General features: G+C 38.8%; 2 protein-coding genes across 2 annotated transcripts; both read left to right on the top strand.

The window, feature by feature from the left end:
* Positions 1-5,676: 5,676 nt before the first annotated feature.
* LOC110372330 (eukaryotic translation initiation factor 3 subunit M) lies at positions 5,677-8,323 on the top strand. The gene is made up of 7 exons (XM_021328952.3): positions 5,677-5,852; positions 5,929-6,108; positions 6,382-6,476; positions 6,643-6,858; positions 7,107-7,372; positions 7,506-7,649; positions 7,800-8,323. Exons 1-7 carry the CDS (start codon positions 5,808-5,810, stop codon positions 8,012-8,014), a joined length of 1,161 nt encoding a protein of 386 aa, XP_021184627.1. The 5' UTR covers positions 5,677-5,807; the 3' UTR covers positions 8,015-8,323.
* A 610-nt stretch (positions 8,324-8,933) lies between these two features.
* LOC110372349 (SUN domain-containing protein 2) lies at positions 8,934-12,299 on the top strand. The gene is made up of 4 exons (XM_021328978.3): positions 8,934-9,192; positions 10,164-10,328; positions 11,194-11,480; positions 11,670-12,299. The coding sequence occupies exons 1-4, from the start codon at positions 9,001-9,003 to the stop codon at positions 11,962-11,964; spliced, it is 939 nt and encodes a 312-aa protein (XP_021184653.1). The 5' UTR covers positions 8,934-9,000; the 3' UTR covers positions 11,965-12,299.
* Positions 12,300-22,818: the final 10,519 nt, after the last annotated feature.

Genomic DNA, 22,818 nt, shown 5'->3' with positions numbered 1-22,818 from the left:
AAAACATTACCAAATTCATAATAAACATTATACTTTTATTCATCATTAAACTGTAGAAATAGCTATCTATCCTAAAATTCACATAAAACAATATAAAACTTACCATCAAACACGCCGCTGCACACTAATTTTTATCTAAAATTCTGCGTGTTTTCGCTTTCTTGTTGAAGAGCCTAGACTAATTATTTTTTCTAAAAGGATTGGTTGGACGCACGGAACGTTTGTCTATCTGTGCGTGCCTCTTATACATTAACGTATTAGCGGTAATGACTTTTCGTTTGATTAGTGTGTTAATTGACTTGTTTTCGAGGATTTTTAAAAGGAGATCGGCAAAATGGACGCGAACTGGGCTATGGACGCGAACAGGCGAAATGACCCTATGTATTGAAAATTTTAACTGACACTACCGTAATGACGTCATTAGCATGGCGGCGACATTTCGTAGTGTTCAAAGACAGATAAAAAAACCTAAAAACTTTAAACTGCAATAAAAAATATATTTATGTACCTTACGAAGTGAAACTAACATTTCCCGATTGCTTTTCCTCTAAACAATCATTGTAATTCACTTTTAATTTTTTTCTCATCTAGACTAAAATACCCTATTGATATTTGTGCTTTTTCAAACCGTATTTAATTTATTCGCCTATTTTATCTTTTTTTTAAGTGTCTAATATTTTCCTCATACTTTTCTCTAATTAATATTGCATAAATAATTTTATATTGACAAACAAAAACGATTATAGTGTAGTGCCATCTGTTGGTAATTTAAAGTATCTTTTAGATAGTAAATAGTTTCCGGGCCAAATAAAAGGTGGCGACTCTTCATTCACTTAGCTGTCAAAATGTACGGAGTGTCTCCCCCCTGGTTCCCTGTTTCGTAAACAAAGAGAAAGATAACACAAAATACGTATTTATCGTACTACCAAGGAACCTATTAGAAATGACGCACTATATTATGAAATGAATTAAAATGGTTCTATAATTTGTACCGGTGGTAATGTTATTTGATTGTATAACAAAATTTTTCATGAGTGACTTTGAACAAAGGTGATTGTACAATATTCAGGATGACTGATTCAAGTTCTTTTACGTCTCTGTTTGCCTTGGTGGATAGTCATTTATCCAACTGCACTTTAAATGACAGCCCAAGCGATGGTCGTGTCGGTTCACTGCCAATGCCGATGCTAAACCTTCCTCGAGGATTGTCTGACACTCGGATCTCATCGTCGTCGCCGAGATTGCCTATGCCAAGGTTCAGTTTGAGTGAGAGCCCCATCGCTAATGTTCTCTCGGAGCAGCTGTCGAATATGCTCAAAGCTAAAGAGCTTAAAAAGCTACAGGAAGAGGAACAAGAGAGACTGCAGGAAGAGATGCAAAGATTAGAAATAGAGGAAAAGAATTGTGTAATAGACTTGATGAAAGCAGTGCAGAAACCTGGGGAACTGAAACCAACGAAACCTCAAGAATCTGTCAGCATCAGCAGTTCCTTTGAATCACTGATTTTAGATGGCAAAGAGTTTGCTAATGACTCCTCAAAGGAGTCTGCATCTGAAGCTGTGTTGTCAGCTCCGGAGCCTGAACCATCATTACCAATTACCACAGACATGTCATACATACTCAAACTAAAAATTAAAAGTGTGAAATGCTCAGCATTTGGAAAAGTTCTTACTTCACGTTTACGGCCAGTAGCCGCTCCTTACTTGAGAGAAAAGGTGCCTTCAACCATTGTTCCTTTTGACTTCAGCACCAAATCACCATGTGACTTGATTAAAGAGAAGCTAAAGAGAAAGCCGGTGCACACTGTCAGTAATACTTACCATGACTTTTTGTGATTAATGGGGGTTGCTATTGATGACAGTGATTCTGATCAATAGTAACGTTAAAAACATGATGTTAGTATAGATTGGGGTCACTGCATTAATACACCTTCTTGTTAGTGTAAAATAATGTATTTTTTATAACTTTTTAATTTAATATCTAGAAATTGGAATTATCTGGTTAATTACGTAATCATTGTTTTAATCATTTCATAAAATCTTTTCTAATCATTTCTAATCATTTATTCTATACTAATATTATAAAGAGGAAAACTTTGTTTGTTTGTTTGGTTGTAATGAATAGGCTCAAAAACTACTGGACCGTTTTTAAAATTCTTTCACCATTCGAAAGCTACATTATCCATGAGTAACATAGGCTATACTTTATCCCGGTACGGGCAGTAGTTACCATGGGACGCGGGTGAAACCGCGGGAAAACCGCTAGTAATCTATATTTTATTCAATTTGAGATTGAGAATATCCATGGAGTATATGGAGTACATGGAATATCCAACAAAATGACTAGTGGAGGCCTGTGGAGGTGTCATAATGCAAAATATCCTAAGAATGTAGAGCACCAAAATATGGGCGTGCAGGGGATTAGGAATGTCACTAGCTCCAGCCTTACTTACCTTCTATGGAATGCTCCCAATATTTTTAGAGACAAGGCGCCTGACCCAGCTCCCTTATGGCATCTCTGCTATCTTTCCTTTCTCTGTGGGAACAGTAATGATTGTATGCAAGTAGGTGTTTGCCATTGAGGTGCGTCATGTAATGCATCACTATAATGTAATAAAATAAATAAATATCTAGACATTATATCGGATTAAGGAAGCTAAGTTACTTCACTTTTGTGTTTTAGACATAGACATATAGTAAACAGGACTTATACCCAAAAAAACAGGCGAGTGAAACAGTTAGTATAGTTATCGGCACGGATATTGAGCCCTGACCTTCACCTGTGCACAGAAGCGATTTATTGGTTTATTGCCTTATGTGTACAGTGCGCAAAGTGATCCCCACTCCTCCGCCGAGAGATCAATATCCGTGCCGGTAACTATACGGAGGCTGTCTATCCCTTTCTAATAGGGTGACTATGAGAGACAAATCCGAATTTGCTAAGATTATTAAACACAGATTGGTATTGAAGTTTTAACTTACGCAGTTTGTGACCTTAAGAAGTGAAGACTGTTTTTTTTTGTATTTCTGCTTCACATATAGACTGCTGAGCCATTTATTAGCCTTCCTTAATTTTTTGGGAAGCTATAACAATAGTACAACAGTTTTAGAATCCATCAAACACATTTTGTCTCATTACAAGAAATCATGGGCACCCTAGTTGTTTGATTTACGAAAATGTTATTATTAGCTAACCTGTGGAACGATGTATTGCAATCACCATAGGATTCACTTTTACAAGTATCTACGCAACACTTTTTCACCATTTTAATAGTTTAAGTAGATTTAATACAAAAAAATATGAACAAAATTTTAAATACTGATTACGCGCCAAGAATGTTCAGGGTTACGGCTAGAAAAGAAAAAAAGAAAAAGAAAAATTTATGTTGTTTATGTTTTAAGAATAAATACGAATGAATTAATGCGATTGTTTGTATGATGTTGTTTGATTGATTAATTTGTTGACTTACAATTGTTAAAATAAGATAAAAATATAAGTGATTCAATTGTTTTTTGGCAAGATAAAACTGTTGATCATAATTTTTTTTATGCTGGCAAGGTGTTAGGACGGGACACGGCCTTCGTTCTAACTATCCCTCTCGGCTCGGACTTGCTTCTGTGTATTATGCAATTAGTACCTTATTGTCTTGGAATAGAGTTCATTTTCGTAAATATATATTTTGAGAGTGCGCAATCTTGTTTAGTATATTACATCTATGGCAAGACACGATTTCAATATTTTGACAAATCTTCTAAGAGTTTTATATATGTCGTAGCCATATCGTAGAATTGACCACTTCATGAAAAGCTTGAGCATTTCATGAAATGGTTGCGTTTCATGAAATGTTCATGTTAATTTGACCGATCGTTAAATCGTCAACATTTCTCGATTTTGTCATCCACGTCTGGCCGTATGATATAATAGGGTATCCACAAAATATTTAATATAAATCCACAATATTTTGGGTCAACCCATTGGAGTTTAATTTCATAAAATCTGGTAGTTGTGAAATTTTTCACAGCTCAAAATTGTCAGGAGACAAAAAAACTTAGGTTTTTTTCATAACTTCAATTGCAAATATTAAGAGTTAGAACTTGTTCATTGTCCTTTAAGTCCGACATACATAATAATTTAAATAAAATAGGAACTTTAGTAAAATTTTAGGAGTCTTAAAATAGAACACACGTAATCTAAAATGACGTAACCTGTAGGTTCACTGCCTCGTTGGTCTAGCTGTCGCAAGCGCAGCTGTCGAGCACGAGGTCTCGGGTTTGATTCCCGGGTCGAGCCGAAATCGCTTTGTGGGTTTTAGAGACTTTCACGAAACAGCCCGCAGCCTGGAAGTTGGTATTTGTGCATCGGAGAGCACGTAAATGTCGGTCCTCCACCCGATCTTTCTCCGGTCGTGTTGGATTGCCGTCCCATCGGGCTATGGAAGTGAAGGAATAGTGAGTGCACCTGTGTCTGTGTGGCACCTAGCAAATTCTTGTGCACTATAATATGTCCTGTGCAGTTGGCTAATCTCCTTACATGAGAACAGCCGCCGTAGCCGATAATTGGCTAAGAGGACATTATTGTTGCATACTATGTTGCAGACTATAGGGGTAGATGAGTTTCCCCACCTTACCTAGGTCTGCGCTCAGCTGGCTCGTTTGGGATGCGTTCTGAGAGCGGTGGGTTCTTGTATCTGGTGGATGTTACACTCGCTACTTACTACTCGCAAGAGGTTATAAGGGTTACATCGCTGGTAAATAATTCCATGGGGTTTGGAGTAAGCAAATTAAACAGCAAAGTATGTTCCTGTCATATATGTTATTATTAATAACACAATAATAGTCAATAAATAGCTCAATGGGTTTCTTTGGGATATAAACCTATTTTTAATGTATTGAATCATTTTTAGTCGTCAACCTTGTCCATCAGTTTTATGAACTTCCTTTAATATTTCAAAATATTTCTCCATCGGAATTATACGGATAGTAGGATCGTCGACGCATTTTTTCTTAAATATAAGATATTCCTCATCTGCAGTTTCCAAAACGTCATATTTTGACAGCCAGTAATAGTCCATGGACTTCTTTGGCGTGGTCACCCTACTGTTCTTGATTTGTTTTATAACCTTATAATTAAAAAACGTTGTTCACCAACGTAGAATTATTTTATATTATTATTATTTTCGTCGTACACTCTTTTGTCACTTTCTTCCTCAAACGAATTATTCAATTTTTCGCTGCGAGAATTTTCAATGCAGTCAACGGCCGCCATCTTCAAACGTAAATAAAGCGCTGGCAGCGCCCCTAGGGGCAATTTACATAACTATTTTACGATGTGATCAATTAATTTTGATCATTTCATGAAGAAGCCGAGCTTTCAGTTGCACATATCGAGAAACGATTTCTCATCATTGATTTGCCCAAGTCACATCATGATCTGGCCAATAGACAGTGAAACATTTCATGAAACGGGACCATTTCATGAAATGGTCGAGTCATTTCATGAAGTGGTCAAGTCTACGATAAGGCCACCACATATAGACTATCCCATGACTATCCCATGTTGCTTTTGGTAATATTTTTGCGCATAGGGGTGTGCTCTAAAGACAGCACACGTCAATAAATAAAACTAAGCTCAAAAAGTAATCTGTGGTCGAACTGTCAGGTTTACTCATAGATAGACAATCTGTGGTTGGCCTCTCTCCGTGTCATTTGTGGTGCTTGTGTGTGGCACATGTATTTTTTAGGAATATCTCCTTCATAGCAGGATACTAATTGAATTTAAAGGAACACACAAAATAAACAACATTCAAGATGCAAGGGCCTGCAGTTTTTATGGATATATCTCTAGAAGATCAAGTAAGTTTAGGTCAACATAACCTCGATGTTTGATCAAGATTTTTACTGCCTAGCTTACAAACATTGATGTTTACAGGCACTAGAACTGAGGAAATACTTCAAAAGTCTCGGTGCTGAGATAGCGGAGGAGAAGTCGCCGAAAGGAATAGAGGACGACCTGCATAAAATTGTGGGAGTTTGTGATGTTTGTTTCAAGGAGCCAAATGAATCGGAAATTGAAGCTATCCTGAACAGTATTGTCTCCATCATGGTGTCTGTGAGTACAGTAACTTACTTTCAATATCTTATACTCAAGGAATTCGATTTTGTTTGTCAAAGTATCTTACAAAACTACTTCACTGTCTGCTCAAAGAAAAACATCAGTGTTTTAAAGTATTTAATGAAGTTTTGAGCATATTCGTTTTTGAAAGAGTTTTATATTCAGAGTTTTCTTTGAATTAAACTAAATAATAACATTATACATACAATACAATACTATACTTTATACATTAAATTATCAACTATTTCATTTGAATTATTGTTATTGCAGATCCCACTAGAAAGAGGAGAAAATTTGATTCTGGCTTTCAGTCAGAGGCTCACAAAAGCACCTGGGCCCAAACTTGGCATGGTTGTGCTGCAAGCGTAAGTAATTTTTGTATTATCTGCTTTATATTTCAAAATCTTTCAGCAATAAATAGCATATGTTTGAATACAAGTTAACTAAACTAAACAAGTTACTAAACAACTGTATGATTTCTATATTCATTATTATACTTTAAACAAAAATTGAATTCTTTTATTATTTTAGTTTATGGCGTTTGTACAACAACTTGGAAGCTAATTCCCCTCTGAGGTATCATGTATACTACCATGTGATTGAGCTGGCAGCTCGCGTCGGCTATGTGCGTGAGGTGTTCACCAGTGTTGAGCAGCTCAAGAAGGAGTTCTCTGGCTGCCCACCCACTAATGAACAAATGCAGAAACTCTACAGGCTTCTACATCAAGTTTTAAAAGATCAGAACAGGTAATATTAGAGTTTAGATAATGCTTAAAGTATCTGCTTGAAATAGTTTTTTTTTGTATTTTACTGTTCTACATAATCGCTTAAAAAATATTTGATCAGTGAAGTTTGATGACAAGTTACATGGCATGAACCAACAAGATGAATTCTATTTTGTTCTAACTGGACATATCAACTGCAATTTCCATTACAAACAGCATAAACATATTTTCCACTTGGACAGAAAACTAATAAGAATGTCGATTTTACAGTGAATTGGCATCAAAAGTGATGATTGAACTCCTGGGCACATACACTGATGAGAATGCGTCATACGCCAGAGAGGATGCCATTAAATGCATCTCCACTGCTCTGGCCGATCCCACTACATTCCTATTGGATCCCCTGTTATCTCTCAAGCCTGTAAGATTCCTCGAAGGAGAACTTATTCATGACCTCCTTACGATTTTCGTATCAGAGAAGTTGTCCAGCTATCAGACATTCTACCAGAATCATAAAGAATTTGTGCATTCCCAAGGTATGTAAAACTTTTATGGTTTTGTGATATGAGAGCATATTACAATTATTGTATTTTAATTATGGCATGAATGATATTCATTAAAGCATTCCATATAAATAAAAAAATAATATTTTTATTGCTTTGTTTTCAGGTCTAGATCATGAACAGAATGTCAAGAAAATGAGGATATTGTCTTTCATGCAAATGGCTGAGGTCAACCCTGAACTAACTTATGATGAGATTATATCAGAACTGCAAATTGAAGAGAAGGATGTTGAAGCTTTCATCATTGAAGGTATATTCAATGCATAATTAACATGATTTATTTATAAAGCACACATGTAATCTTTTACCCTGATCTCGCATTGCCTGATAGATCAATGATATGCTAACAATGTTAAAAATATTGCCAGTTAACCCTAATTGCTTATTTCTGATTACGCAGTCCTGAAGACCCGTTTAGTCCGTGCTCGCATGGACCAAAACGAGCGTATAGTTCGCGTTTCGAGCACAATGCACCGCACTTTCGGCCGCGCGCAGTGGCAGCAACTACGCGACGTGCTGGTCGCGTGGCGCGGCAACGTACACTCGGCGCATGAAGCTATGAAGTCAGTCGCCGCTGCACAGATTGAGTACGCCACGCAAAACCAGAAGGCGTAATTTAGAACAGATTGTTTAAATTCCAACTGTGTGGTGCCTACTTTTGCTTCTCTATATATATATAAGAAATCTTATATCTATGTTGGTTTTACCCAGTTACGATATTCTGTTTTAAGAACATTGACAGATAGAGCAATTGTAGGCATCTTCATACTATTTTTTTTCCGATTCGGTAAATAAATGCAATCCAATAGTAATTAAAGATCTACTCAATTTGGAACTGTCTTTACATCTTCAGTGTGGTTACAGTTTATGTAAACATCTGCTGTTTGTAGCCATTTTGTATTAATAAACAACTTAAAATTCCAAGAGGATTTTTTTAATTTATGAGCCCATTTAACTCACGACATAACTATACACACGACATTCTGGTGGAACTAAGAAAGCCATTCAAAATGTAATCAATTCGTTGGAATCTTCTGGTACCAATTTTACAAATGCAAATGAGCGTTTGCTTAGAGAGGTTTAAGGAGTCTATCCAATAGGGATGGTAAGTAGCTCAACTCTGCACGCGGATGAAACCGCCCTCGCGTAAAATTTTTCGGGTACCTATGTATTTAGTCTTCTTTGATATTATGTATAATTCATATCTACTTATTCGATTGATTAGGTGCAAAATTGTGTCGTTTACAACTTTGTCTATTATTCTAAATTAGTAAAATAAAAGTAGTAGTAAATATATTGCATACTAGCTGATCCCGCGAACTTCGTTATCGTTTAAACCTTCCCTGTCCCTCTACAAACATTTTAAAACCAAAATGAGCCAAATCGGTTTAGCCATTCTCGAGTTTTGGTAAGACTAAGGAACAACAATTCATTTTTATATATAAAGAAGAAGAAGATATAAAGATATAATGGACCAAAAACCTCTTCTGTTCAAAAAAGGACACTTAGTTTCTTCTGGTCTATTTTCTCTTTGGATAAAATTGACAGTTTCAATAAGAAGTAGTTTTAATCAAAAATCCGTCCAAAATCGGCTTTAATTCATGGATGGGTATGGGTACAGAGCTGAAGGATGCTTTCGAAACGTGTTCCGTTCATTTGTATGCGTTGCGCTATCACTGTTACTGGGTCTACACATCTACGCATATTTCTGGGGACCTACACAAGAAACCTTGGATGGAGACTTCTCTGACATCAAATACGTCGTTATGCAGCTGACAAGAGGACTTTCTGAGGTTGCTAAACTCATACTCATAAGGTTTCTTAGTAGTTAAAAAAATCTTACTAGAATTAACACAACCTCAAAAATATCTTGCTTCCTTGGTTGAATGTTCAATTTTCCTATTGGAAAGGAGTGCTCACAAATCGTTCTCCAATAGCAAGGTAGATGACGTTACTTGTACGCTACGAATGGAGTGGAGAGCAATGCTACGAAGGGCTACGGGATTCAGTGACCTTTATACGACTTCACGATGTAGTAGAGTAGATGGCGCTAGTGGTGATTTGGTTGTTGAAGTAGGAACGAGGGATAATCACAGAACTTTTTAGGCAAGATATCTACAATGAATTAAAAGCTATCACGACCCGTGTTTATAATGTTTTCAGGCAACAAAGGATGCAAATGGCCAAGTTGAGGCATATTAAGTATCCCATCAAAATAGGCAGGTACAATCTGCATGCCACGAAAGTCGTCTTTGGTCCTCGTGGCCCCTCTCTAAAAGGCAGAAGACGGCACAAACGCTGAGGTTTTTTAGTGGGTGCAAGCCCCATATAACCTCACCGTCTCCCCGGGCGGTTTGTGTATGCGTCAGGCATTTTCCTCAGCTGAAACAAAAAAAAAAAGGTACAATCTGCATCCGCAACTCGTCCTCCCAAAATACAGGCCAAGCCTAATTCGGGGACCGCCGTTCCAAAAAAAAAAATCTGCTACCACATATAGTTACACCAAATCAATGTACCTAACTTAATTTTAAGGCAAACTATGTAACTGGTTAAATATTATTATTTTTTATTATCATGGAACAACACATTCGGTAAACAAGAGGTAATGTCTATCGGTGATTTAATGTCTGAAAATGATAATGCGCCTTGAACAGCATGCTTTTACTTTTTTTAAAGCCTCCAGAAGAACCGTTCTGTTAATTTTCTAGCCACCATTCCATTCCATAGTTGCTAACATAAATTCCTACTTAATATTGAAATGTAGGTGAATCGCAAGCATGAGCGTCTACAAACTGAGATGGAGCGCATCTCATCGGTGCTGCCAGCAGTGGCGGCAGCAGCCGGGCGCGCTAAGGAGGCGCTAGTAGATCCCGTCTTGCGAATGCGCAATAATCGCCAGATTGGTGATGCACCAGATTATGATAGACAGGTGAGTCGTAACTCAATACAAAGAAGATAATTCTATATTTAATACATAGATATAGAAACGCGGATACATTTCTATCTAAGCAAAAAAACTTCCTCAAACAAAATGGAAACGATAAATTACTTATATAAATAAAAAAATGTATAATATTTGCATATACAACTTACTCCTCTTTTTTGTTAGTTTGTAGGTTGTACCTAAGTTTAGTTATTCGTTAACCCATAAAACAAGCGCCAATAGGTTCAACCCCGTCGGATACACTTTGTTTATCCTGTAACCTCTTTGTCAATCATCTCTTCATATTATTTCACTAACAAATGTTTCCGTTTGAATTTAGTTTCTGGACTTCATCATCACTTTCATCCCTTAAATGAATAGATAGATACTGGAATAATTCTATAACCTTTGAAGTATTTCTTCCTATATTTTTCCTTATTTATTCTACGGTACTATTGCGCTATAATGTTTTCATCAGTTTTTTCACAAATCTGAGCAATTTTTTTTTTTTTCAAAAAAGGAAATCTATTTACTTGCATCATTACTATTGATTTTTTTAGGTAGGTTCCGATTCAATTTTATGAGGTGATGAATAAACTAACGTGATACTCTTCAGTTTTAAAATTAGCAAACGAACTGTTCTACCCAGAATAGTCCGCGATTTTTGCAAATGCATAAATTTTTGATACCTAATTATAAAAAAAGATTGCAACCGCTTGGCGCATTCAGTTTATCGTCAAAATAGTTTAAAAATTCCTGACAAGTTTGAGACAATATCTTTAAATTCTTCTTTCTTCCTGTTTTGCTTTTTTTTAAAGACTGACACCAGCCACGTCCTAATAGAACCATGCTATCTCCTACCCATTAACAGTTAGCAGACTACGCCCTCGAATCAGCTGGTGCCAGAGTGCTGGACACAGGGGACACCGTGGAGCACGTGATATACGAGTCGCCAATAGGCTGGGCGCTCCACATGCTGACCGCATGGGTCTGCCGCGAGTGCCTCGGCGCCCGCGCCATGATCCGTCCCGGCACGCTGCCCGGCGAGTGCTGGGCCTTCAAGGGCTCGAGAGGAGAAGCCACCATACGATTGCTGGGCACCGTCCGAATAACTGGAGTCAGCGTTGAACATATACCGCCGCATATTTCTCCCACTAGGTGAGGTTTTCATTTTCTATAAGTAGGATCTGACACTTCTGACAGCTACTACATATCCACGAATGAACATTGACATTGTGCATATGATATGGCTGGCGATGCGGTAGGCAGACGCTAGATACAGTTAAGCTTTTCACGATGGGCCATTTCAATACAACATAGCTGAATCTAACCATTTACTTTTTTCAGAGAAATATCATCAGCTCCACGCCTAGTCCAAGTGGAAGGACTAGAAAATCGCTTCGATCCGTACCCTCACGACTATGGCAGCTTCGAGTACGACAGGGATGGTAAACCTATCCAGTACTTCGACGTTCTATTTCCAAGTCTTAAAGGCCATAACATCCTCAGGATACGGGTGCTTTCGAACTGGGGCCACCCTGTGTATACGTGTGTGTATCGAGTGAGGGTGCATGGTGATCTGGCGAATAACCCGAGGGTTGCGGTCGCTGATGATGGCGATGCTCGGATAGAAAATGAGTAGATACGTTTTCTTTTTAATTGATATGGATAAATAGATTGAGTTGGTTGCGTGACACAAAGTATGAGAAGTAGCTTATGGTTTAAACCTTTGGCTTGTACCGTACACACGAGTTCATTACATAAGTATGTGTAATATACGTACAATCCACATTGGCTTTGTAAATGAAAAAAAAGCTCTATGTGTAGGGTCAGTGTATCTCCTCTTTACTGTGCCCCTGAAAAATCATGTTCTTAATGCATTCTAAAACTATATTTTTAGGTATTTACCTAGTTTAATGTTACCTAATTATTGTTATGTATTGTCCTCATCATAAATAATTTAACTAAAACGTTAAACTCTTAATTTATTGATAAATCTTAATAAAGCTACTTATGTTACTATGTGTTGGGTTTTTTTTTTATATTCTGAAAAATAAGCAGGCAGTTTCTTTACAGCGTCGAAGCCATTATTGCCAGGTGGCTACCCGGTTATCCATTGTGTTGCACAAAACGAGAGAAAGGCGAAACCAAGCATAGATGTTAATCTGGGTGTCCGGCAGCCGAATGCTATAAAACGCATGCATTGTTGCTGGACAATGGTACAAAGTACATAAATTAAAGTGAGCAAAGTGATCATGAGCCCCCGCGGCGCGCGCGCTAATGGGTTGACCGAAGCAGCTCCGCTTTGTAGCCGAAGCTGCGCCCGCGCATTGTTGATGGACACTTTATTTAATTTATTGTAGCAAAGGATCATTGCAATTCTTTAGCTATACCTGTACAAATATTCATCAGTATTTTGTGTATTATTATTAGAAATTGCCAATAGTCATAGAACAGCAAGTTTTATGATTATTTTGGCAATACCAGACCTAGCACTAGATTGTAATAGTTCTATTTTGGTGTAGTGAGACACAACATGGCTTTCTAACTGGTCCGGTATTACAACTTCTGGTTACCAAAATGAATTCTTTGGATTTTGTTTATTCGAAAAAATATTATAGGATTTTTGCTCCTAAATTTATTCAAGGGCTACTATCTAGTGTAACCGACAATGATATCTTTATATAGAATTGCAATGTAAAGACAAGCATGAAATCGACTTTGGCATCGTTAGAGGCAATAATGTACGCGGTACGTACATTAGGGACGCAATTAGGTCGGTGCTGAAGAACCGATCCTTTCTTTAGTTGCTTCAATGTGTTTCCTTTTCTCTGACAAATAGATTGGAGCCGTAAAGGGTGAAAGCACCTCTCCATGAAATTTATCCTTTTCCACCGACGCCTACTTGTACGTAGGTACACTCTACTCAATATTAATGATGTGATCTTAGTTCAGTGTCTCGCTACTTGACATGTATTAATGAACAGTATTTGTGTCCAGATTCCGGCCGGTCAGACCAGGGCGACATGAAAAAGTTAACAATTGAGTAATATTACATTATGGTACGGTATTAGCGTGGTCTCCCGTGGCGTTGCCCGCATTTTTTCGATACTATGCTATATTCTTTTGAGGCTGATTCTTTGTTGACTTTGTTTCCAAATCAGTTTAGAATAAGTAGAGCATTCTACTGTAAGGAATTTCCCACATTATCCAATTCATGGAGTATAGTGCTCAGAACTACATGTGGTGACTGAAAATTTTTGTAATATGTTCTTAACTCCTCAAATATCTATGCAGTCATTCGTTAGCATCTTATTATTATTGTCCCATAGCAAAAGCTTACTATTATTAACATACACTAAAATATTAATAGTTCTCTTAATATTTTTATGTATTGTATCTTCAGCAGTGGACATCTTACAACCGAGATGATGATGACAAACAGCTAACAGATTTAAAGGTTCTGTAACAGGTACATAGGTACATAATATTAGGTAGGTACCCTATGATCTATAAATAAACACAGAATTTACCAGTAAGCATCCGATATAGGTACATATTATTATGTGATCTTCAATAGCACCTCACGAACAACTTGTTCAAGACATCACAGACACAGATAATTTATTTCCAGACATCTCTGTGGATATTGATTGTTATAATTCTCCGGCAATAATACAAATTATGTAAGAACGACCTTGTAGCGCGGGCACGTAGCGGTTCGTTGTCCGATCTTCGTAACAACTAACAAATATCTTTGTAATGGATATCAGACAACTTTTTTACTTGTACCCCTATTCTTCTCGACCACAAAGAACGTTTTAATCCACGACAAGCGATAAATCGTTAGAAACTTCAGCGACAATATTCTCTTCAGACTAATTGGGGATAGAAGGATAAAGGGTGCATTGTGAAAGCCGCCAAAATATTTGACAATATTAAAAATATTTCTGGTCTATCGCTCGTCAAAGGCTTGCACTAGTAAAGGATTGCCGATAGTTAGCCGGGTAAACTCATCGGAGCGTTTTGCGAGCATCCGGCCCGTGTGGTGCAAGTTATAAGACATCAAATCACTTTGAAAACTACTGCGTTGCCAAACTACCAACACAATATTGAGTCAAAAGGCACAGCCAGATGAAAGTGGGATTTTTTAAACTAAATTTTGAATAATTTACCGATGATTTAGTCAGAAATACTTTCCTGTCGCATTTATATTTTTTTTTTCTAATTGCTGATAATCACAGTTGTGGTTCATTTGACTTCGATTGGATTAAGTCGGTAGCGAGTTGTTTTGTGTGTCAAGCAAGCATTCCTGTTATGTACCTAATTTAATGAAATAAAAGTAAAATCGACGTTGTTAAAAGTATGTGCATTAACTAACTTAAAGTTTATAGTTTGTACCACGCGTCATCTAGATGCTGTGTGCGTAGGTGTCGTCAAGGGATTCGTTTTAAATAGTCTCCGAAGGCATTGTTTGGGAGACGGGCTTTGTCCCGCACATTAGAAATACTCTCGTGTTCGCCTCGCTGGCTCAGATCAATGTCGCCTTCAGGAAATACGATTTTAACAGTGAAAACATCGGAATTACAAGTCATCGCGACACACTCTGCTGCCTCCGGGCTAAAGGGTTTGTTGTCATACAATTTAGTATCGTGAGCTTGTTTTATCCAAACAATGTAAAACCCATTTGTAAGGATCTTCTTTTTTGTCAGTAGCGAATGTTATTTACCTTTTGTGTTGTATCTAAGTGAATGGGTTTAGATGGAAGACTACTGTGCACATTACATGCGAAGACCTTTAGATAGACTAAATGTACTTCTGTTTTCTTTACTAATACAACATTTTGTTGTAAAAGCTAGAGTAGTACCGAACTCGTTATAATTGGGTAGCGCGGTAAGGCCAGCGGCTACTTTCTAAACGATCAAATTGGGTTGCCCACTCGCCAACCTCGCAACATATAAAAAATCCTGCAAATAAAAGCAATGAAGAGTTATAGGTAACTCATTATGTGAAGGACGAAGGGTTCGCGGCAGGTATGTCCGTATGGCGCGATCAGCCCTTCATAATTTAGAAAAAGAGCCATTTATTAAACTAGAGCCCTTAGTAATTATTGGGACTCCATTTCGACATATTCGCTATTGCTACCTGCCGGCAATTTGCCATTCGGCCCTTTGTCTGGCGGTGTGGCGCCCTAAAGGGTTCTAATTTTAAATGCAGCGTGTAACCATCGGGGCTTTATTCGTAAATTTCTCTTTCGCGGTGGTTAGTGTGCGCTGGACGCAATATGGCGCATTTTTTTGTCGCGTGGCAAGGGTAAGCAATTAACTGGATACAACATCGGCTTTGTTCGCTTTTTGCGGTTGATTGATAATGGAATGTGTGTACCCACACTAAGCAACGTCTTATTAATAACATTTCATATGAAACTATAATTTAACCAGGGGCCAGAATAAGTCCAAGTTGATCGACATAAAGGTGCGTTTTTCTTAAAACAACTTTACTTTGAAAATTGAACGTAAAATTCAAAGTACCCAAACAGTTGTTTAAAAAAAAACTGGCGGTTAGATATGTTGTGTGAATTTAATGACATATTTTTATTGTTTTCCAGAATATTAATGTTTTATTGACAAATGTGTCTCGACATACAAGACAGACGATCGTTGCAGCTACTATGCTAAAATTACACGGAAAAGTCCTGATAATGTAAACAGTGTCGCGGCGTCCATCTCGCTAGTTTGTCTACAAACAAGGATCGAATGAATACAGACAAGCGTGTTTGCGGTCACGGCTCGCGTTACAACAAATAACTACGTAACGTGTTTATTTATATCGGCTACATATATTGGTGATCGGCGATCGAGTGCCGCAGCGTGCGTCGCGGCGGCAGATCGCCCCCGCTATGCAGTCGTCATGGCAACGTTGCACTCACCCCTACACACATTACACACGAGAGACCATAAAAAAACAGAAAAGCGGAGAACAGAAAACTTAGTCGACGTCACCCCGGTTCCTGTCGAACGTCCGAGTGTTCCCTTCTTTCAAACATAATTTATGGTTTCGGGGAAATAAACATAAAAAATAGAAAAGGAAAAACGACAGCACGCACGATAAAAAAGCTCGTCGTAAAAGTGAGAGGGGAGAGGGGGGGCGCCGCCCAGCCGCCGGGCAGGTCGCGGGCGGCAACCCTTCCGCTGCCCGCCCTCCGCCCGGCCCTCATACCCACCGCATTAAAGGGTTACGGCGACTAACCCTCGTCACCGTTGCTATGTATGTGCTTAGCTATTGATGTAAGATCCCTACTATTACTTCTCTAAGTAAATGCTCTCGTGTAGTCCAGATTAGCTGGTGTGGAAATCTACGCAATAGTTTTAGTTGTTATATCTGAGAGTATTATCATGGTACATTATCATACAAATCGCAAAAATTACCGTGTACGGGGAGACACGGTGTGTCCGAAGGGACACATTGTAGCGGCGAGTGTGAAACATTGGCTGGTGATGACGGCGAGGCAACTCCCCGCGAAACGACACTTTGATGTAAATGTGCTCCCCGGACGATGGTGCAGCCCACACCGGCTTACACAGTGGCACGCACATCCCGATTTTCCGGGATTTGTTTAGTGAGAAAAACAAAAGTGAAACGAATGACCATACAGAAACAGGGTATTTTTTATAAGATTTAAGTAGTTTTTTTCCTGTAGTAGATTATCGATACATGGCTGGAAATTAGATAGATTCTTAATAAATAATAGCCATTTTTTCTATGATTTACAGAATCTTGGTATCAAGTGTAATAATAATTCGTTCCGATAGAACATAAATTAGGACATTTATTTACCTTTGCATTAGTTTCCGCTTGAATTCTGCGAGACGCTGGGTACATGTGAGAGAAGGGCGCGGGAGGCGTACGTCCGCGGCGACCGTCCGTCTAGCGTCCACCCTGACCTGCCCTGCGTCACATACCACAGAAGTACAGGAATAATAATAATTATAACAACACATAACAGCACTCGGCCCGCGAAGCTATAATATATTAAATCCATTGAACATGGCTAACAGAAACAGAAGAGAAGAGAGTGATATCTCACGAAACCAGTTTGGTTTTATGCCTGGTCGGGGTACAACGGACGCTATATTCTGTATTCGCCAACTGTGCGAAAAGTACAGGAGCGCACACAAAAACTTGCATATGGTGTTCGTTGACCTTGAAAAGGCATATGACCGGGTACCTCGTGAGGTTTTGTGGTGGGCCCTTAAGGAGAAAGGTATGCCAGGGAAGTATGTGCAGTTGATTCGAGCAATGTACGGCAGATGCAGTACACAAGTCCGGTCTACAGCCGGCACTACCGCCAGTTTCAGTGTAGGCGTTGGCTTACATCAGGGGTCGGCGCTCAGTCCTTACCTCTTCCTGTTGTTAATGGACGCCCTTACAGCGGACATACAGGAGGAGGTTCCCTGGTGTATGCTTTTCGCCGATGACATTGTTCTGGTGGGGGAGAGTGGACCAGAGGTCCAGAGCAGATTGGAAGCATGGCGGCTAAGACTGGAGACGGTAGGGTTAAAGGTCAGCAAGAGCAAAACTGAATATCTGCATTGCGATTTTGGCGGTATATCAAGACCCATGACCATAACCCTAGCCGGCATGCCCCTACCAGTTTGCTCCGACTTCCGGTACCTTGGTTCACTCGTCCAAAGTGACGGTGAGGTGGACAGGGACGTCACGCATCGGATCAATTCTGGATGGATGAAGTGGCGGCAGGTCACTAGCACTATCTGTGACCCACGGATGCCTCTCAAACTGAAGGGCAAAATCTACAAAACCGTCATAAGACCTGTCGTCCTGTATGGATCAGAGTGTTGGGCATTGAAAAAGAAGGATGAGAAAAGAGTGCATGTAGCAGAGATGAGAATGTTGAGATGGATGTGTGGGGTTACCAGAATGGATAAAGTGAGGAATGAGTATATCAGAGGAAGCCTGAAAGTAGCGCCAGTGACAGAGAAAATGAGAGGTCAGCGTTTGTCCTGGTATGGGCATGTGATGAGACGGTGTGAAACGCATGCCACAAAGAGTGTGCTAAGTATGAATGTGGAGGGCTGGAGAGGCAGAGGTAGACCGAGGAAAAGATGGATTGATTGCCTGAAAGAAGACATGAAGCAGAAAGGAGTGGATGTAAGTATGACGTCTGACAGAGAGGAATGGAAGAAAAAGACATGTTGCGCCGACCCCAAATGACTTGGGAACAGGGCAGGAAGATGATGAACATGGCTAACAGAGAAACCTTTAATTGTATATGAGATAGAATTTGGTCCAGGATGATCGGCACCGATTGCAACTATGATTTCTGAACTGATGCTTTTTTTGTTTTATATATCGTTAAACTAAGCTGGTTCTTAGTTGTTATTTTAGACAGAATGTTACTTGATCTTATGTACCTATATCGGCGCGAAGTAGACCTTTTCTGCACTTTCTGTGTTGTGTCCACACACTAAACAGCCGCACACAAATACCTAGTTAAGTTTCCAGCACTTTCCCTCCAGAGAGTTCGACTGTCAATATCAAACAGAATGGTTTATAGACGCTTTGTGTTACAAAACATGTTGAACTTTCGTCGATTCTGTGTTTGTTTTAAGTAATTTGAAATAAAAATGGTAAGTGATGTGATTTCTTTGTTTGAACGCGCAGGATGTTAAAATGAGAATGTTTGAACCTGGAGTGCGGTAGTTTGATACGTATCTTATTTTTGTATTGATATAATAACATTAATATTTATCCCTTCACTAGGTCGTATAGTTATATTCCCGTAATGTTTTTTTACTCTTTTTCCGGCCAGTCCAACTGACACGCACCAGTGGTCTGCTTTTCCCAATCTTATTTATTGCCTAACATATCTCGAGCAGAAGGAAAACTCACATCATGTTAATTTCCTGTCCGAGGCCGTTCACGTGCTGTATCTCAGAGCCCGTCAACCGATCAATACAGACATTAAAAATATTAATAACGTAAGTAATCTCATAGATCGATCATAGACATGCTTTTCTCACAGCCTTCACCTCTGTTTTATTATTCTTTTGTGTATCTAATTTGCAAGACGGTAGGTAATAAAAAAGGTGAACTAGTGGACACATAAGCAATCACTGTCACCAGCATACATGTATGTTTTTGTCGTTAGAGGCCGGTATTAATAATGACCGCTTTTATGCGAAGGGTCCCTGGCCAGTTCTCGGGCCACTTCACTTATTTAAATTCCCGTTTTTGTACTAAATTTACATTACATTCCTTGCTCGCCAAGACGTCAAGTTACAACGGGGAGACGATGTCGTGTCCCTTCTTGTGTTGTAAATTGAGGGTCACACAAAAACCGTTGCGCCCTTACCGAGCCCATAACGTCCAGCCGCCCGGACATCCACGATCACGTGAAAAACTTCGGCTCCACTTATTTTTTCATTCTATTGATGCCCGCTCGATACATTAACAATTCGATTTTTTTTTATCTCAGTTGCAATGATCGCGGTAACCGGTGTACTGTACAGTTTAAATTTTTGTGAAAAAATGTTAAATTACGAGGGGACGATTATAAACACATGCGCGAGCGCGTCAAATCTTCAGCCGGCGCGCGCTCATCGTCAGGGACGTATTATGGCTTTTTTAGACCGACAGTAGTACAGGGGAAGAGTATTTTTTAAAAATAAAATTTACTTTTTAAGTAGAAAACGTGTCCCCGCAGTCGAATCCAATTGTTGCGTGTCGGATGGGCACGAGTTCGATTTTATGTGTGGAAGGGATTTTTTATGGCGTGGTGTGTGCCACGCAGTGAGAGGCGGTGAGACACGGGGTGGAGTGACAGATAGGCATCGTCTTGGCACCCGCCACGCGTCTGCACGCACAAACCCTTTTGCTGTTATGTTTTATGTCACATCACTAGCCTCGGGCGTCACTACCTTTGTACTATCTCGAGCAAACACTATTTTTGTTGTCTCTTGTTTATATTTACGTAAAGGCTTTGCGTCACAAGTTCGACATGGTGTGACATGCTGATAATAGTTTGTCAAAGATTTAATGTATTCTTTTCTATTTTGCTCTCCACCCACGCTACTACCTACTTGATTTTGCTTATCGATGTGATACCTACTACTTGCATTCTTCCTTACCCTTTTTACAACTAGCTAGCCAGCTAGCTATTGTAGCGCGCTGTTGGCCAAAACCGACAGAAACTCCCTTCAAGATAATAAACAAAATACTTACTATTTTAATTCTGAATTTTCTGTCTTCATTTAAAACTTATGGTACAGATGTCTTCCACGTAACTTAAAATGGAAAAGTTATGGTCTATCCTCAAACACAAGTTGTAGAAATACATATTTACATGTTGCTATCGTAGTTGCTTTATAAATACCTCGGCTAAAGCGAATATGATACTCACACACAATTAAAACTGATATAACGTGCTTTTTATGTACTACACTTTTTTATGTACGTCCTAATAAATAGGCCTTTTATTTTGGATTAGGGAACTGAGACATGTAAAACCAAATAAATGCACATTAGTTTATACGTGTTCACCTGAAGTGAATTTTAAGATGGACGTAGGTACAACCAAGTAATATACAGTCTGAATTTCAAAATTTCACCTATCATCATAATTCAATCAATCACTAAGTGAATGTTGAAAAGAACATGCATAAAATATTAGTGAGAATGCAAATATAGAGAAACTCATTATTATTTCGTGATTTTCACGAGCTTTGTCAATAGACCCACATAAGTAAAAAGGTTACATCATACTCTGTTACTTATAAAAAACATATAAATAACAAAATCACGTACGTAACTGGTTACCGTTTAAACCGTGTAGGTATATAATAAAATTGGGCAGTAAAAAGCTCACGAGTAAATCCAGCCGCGGTGGGCGACACCGAAAGAGGTGAACAAGTCACAACTACTTTTTACTCCCTTCGTAGGGAGGCGGCCCCTCCCACCCACACACGCTCTCCAGAGATGAAAGTTTCGTGGGGTTACACACACGAGCGTGGAACAGAACAACAAACGGCGTACTTGCCTAACTCTAACTTTAATTGTGTCTTTTCAATCGATAGTTTCTTGGGAGCCCATCTTTCATTTAACGTTTGCTGTCCGTCCAGTGTCGTGGACGTCGTACCTTTGATGTCGCCATTTAATTTCTAAGGTGAGATGGGGCATTCGTAAAGGATTCTTTTATTGACGGCACTTCTTGTGATTTTCTGCACAGATATTTGGAAACGAATATGATTTTACTGATCCAGCTTTCTTTTTTCTGTAGGATCAAAGAGTTTTGTTCGTAAATGTGTCACTGAGTTCGACTCATAGTAAATTCCTCTGCCAGTTTGAATTTGGGTCTCATTAATATTTTGTTTATCCAAATGAAAATGCTGGGGCTTTTCTATTCTAATTAATATTAACAAAATAACTACACTGCTGTATACGCACATGCATGTGTACGTGAGTAAGACATAGGGGTGGTCGGCGGCCATCCCCTGCGTCCGGCGCTCGTCCCTTGGCAAAAAGCGGACAATTGCATCCTCGCTCCTTGCTTTGCATAATCAATAGTACCAGCCTTCATTGTGAACTCACATGGGGGGACTTATATAAAGCTCAATCCTTACATACGCACAAAGAGTTTGCTTGTGATTATAATAATTTATTTTAGTGAGAGCTCGCAGCAATGACGGCGCAGATAAATGACGCAAGGGTGTTTTATGTATGAAGGAAGAGTCTAGCATATTCTATAAAATAAAGGTCAAATAGCTTTAAATATACATATAGGAAAGGATTTCAAGGAAATAAGTACAAAGTGATATACCTAAACAGTATGTACTTAGCATGTTGTTGTACGCTTGTTCCAAACCTTAGAATTTATCTATACATACCTACGTAGGTATGGTCATGCAGAGACAATATTTTCTAGATTATAATTGCAAATAATCGCTTTAAAACTGAGATGATGCTTGTCTACCTGCCGCGATCGTATCCATAGATTAAAATACAGATCAATTCTCAGAAAGCGATAGGATGTAGCGATATCCATCAGAAATTTACACATATTAGAATTGTATTGAAAAACTTACTTTGTTTATTTGACAACCAATCGATTTACTAATATAATCAGATACAGTAGCATCTGAAACTTTAGACAATGCAATATTAACTGCGGAATCTGTATAATTTTGTAAAATAAAACATTTCATTCAGAGACCCGTTGTTTTTGTCACAATGGACGTATTTTTCGAACCCGTCAGTTTTCGACGAACGATTTAGAATTCCAAAAATACGGAAATCATCGGGTGGAATATTTAGTTTTGTCATCGATTACGCAAACTGTTTCAAGGGTGCGCTGCGCCACACCATTGTGAAAAAATATGAGAGCGTATATAAAAACTGATGCAGCTGTCGGGTGGCACACATGCGAATTGTAGCGAAGCGAGTGCGGGGAGAAAGGTCGCATGTGCCGGGTCCCGGCGGA

The sequence above is a fragment of the Helicoverpa armigera genome, chromosome 10 (assembly GCF_030705265.1).
Source record: "Helicoverpa armigera isolate CAAS_96S chromosome 10, ASM3070526v1, whole genome shotgun sequence".
Taxonomy (NCBI): domain Eukaryota; kingdom Metazoa; phylum Arthropoda; class Insecta; order Lepidoptera; family Noctuidae; genus Helicoverpa; species Helicoverpa armigera.
This window is presented reverse-complemented; position numbering and strand designations above follow the sequence as displayed.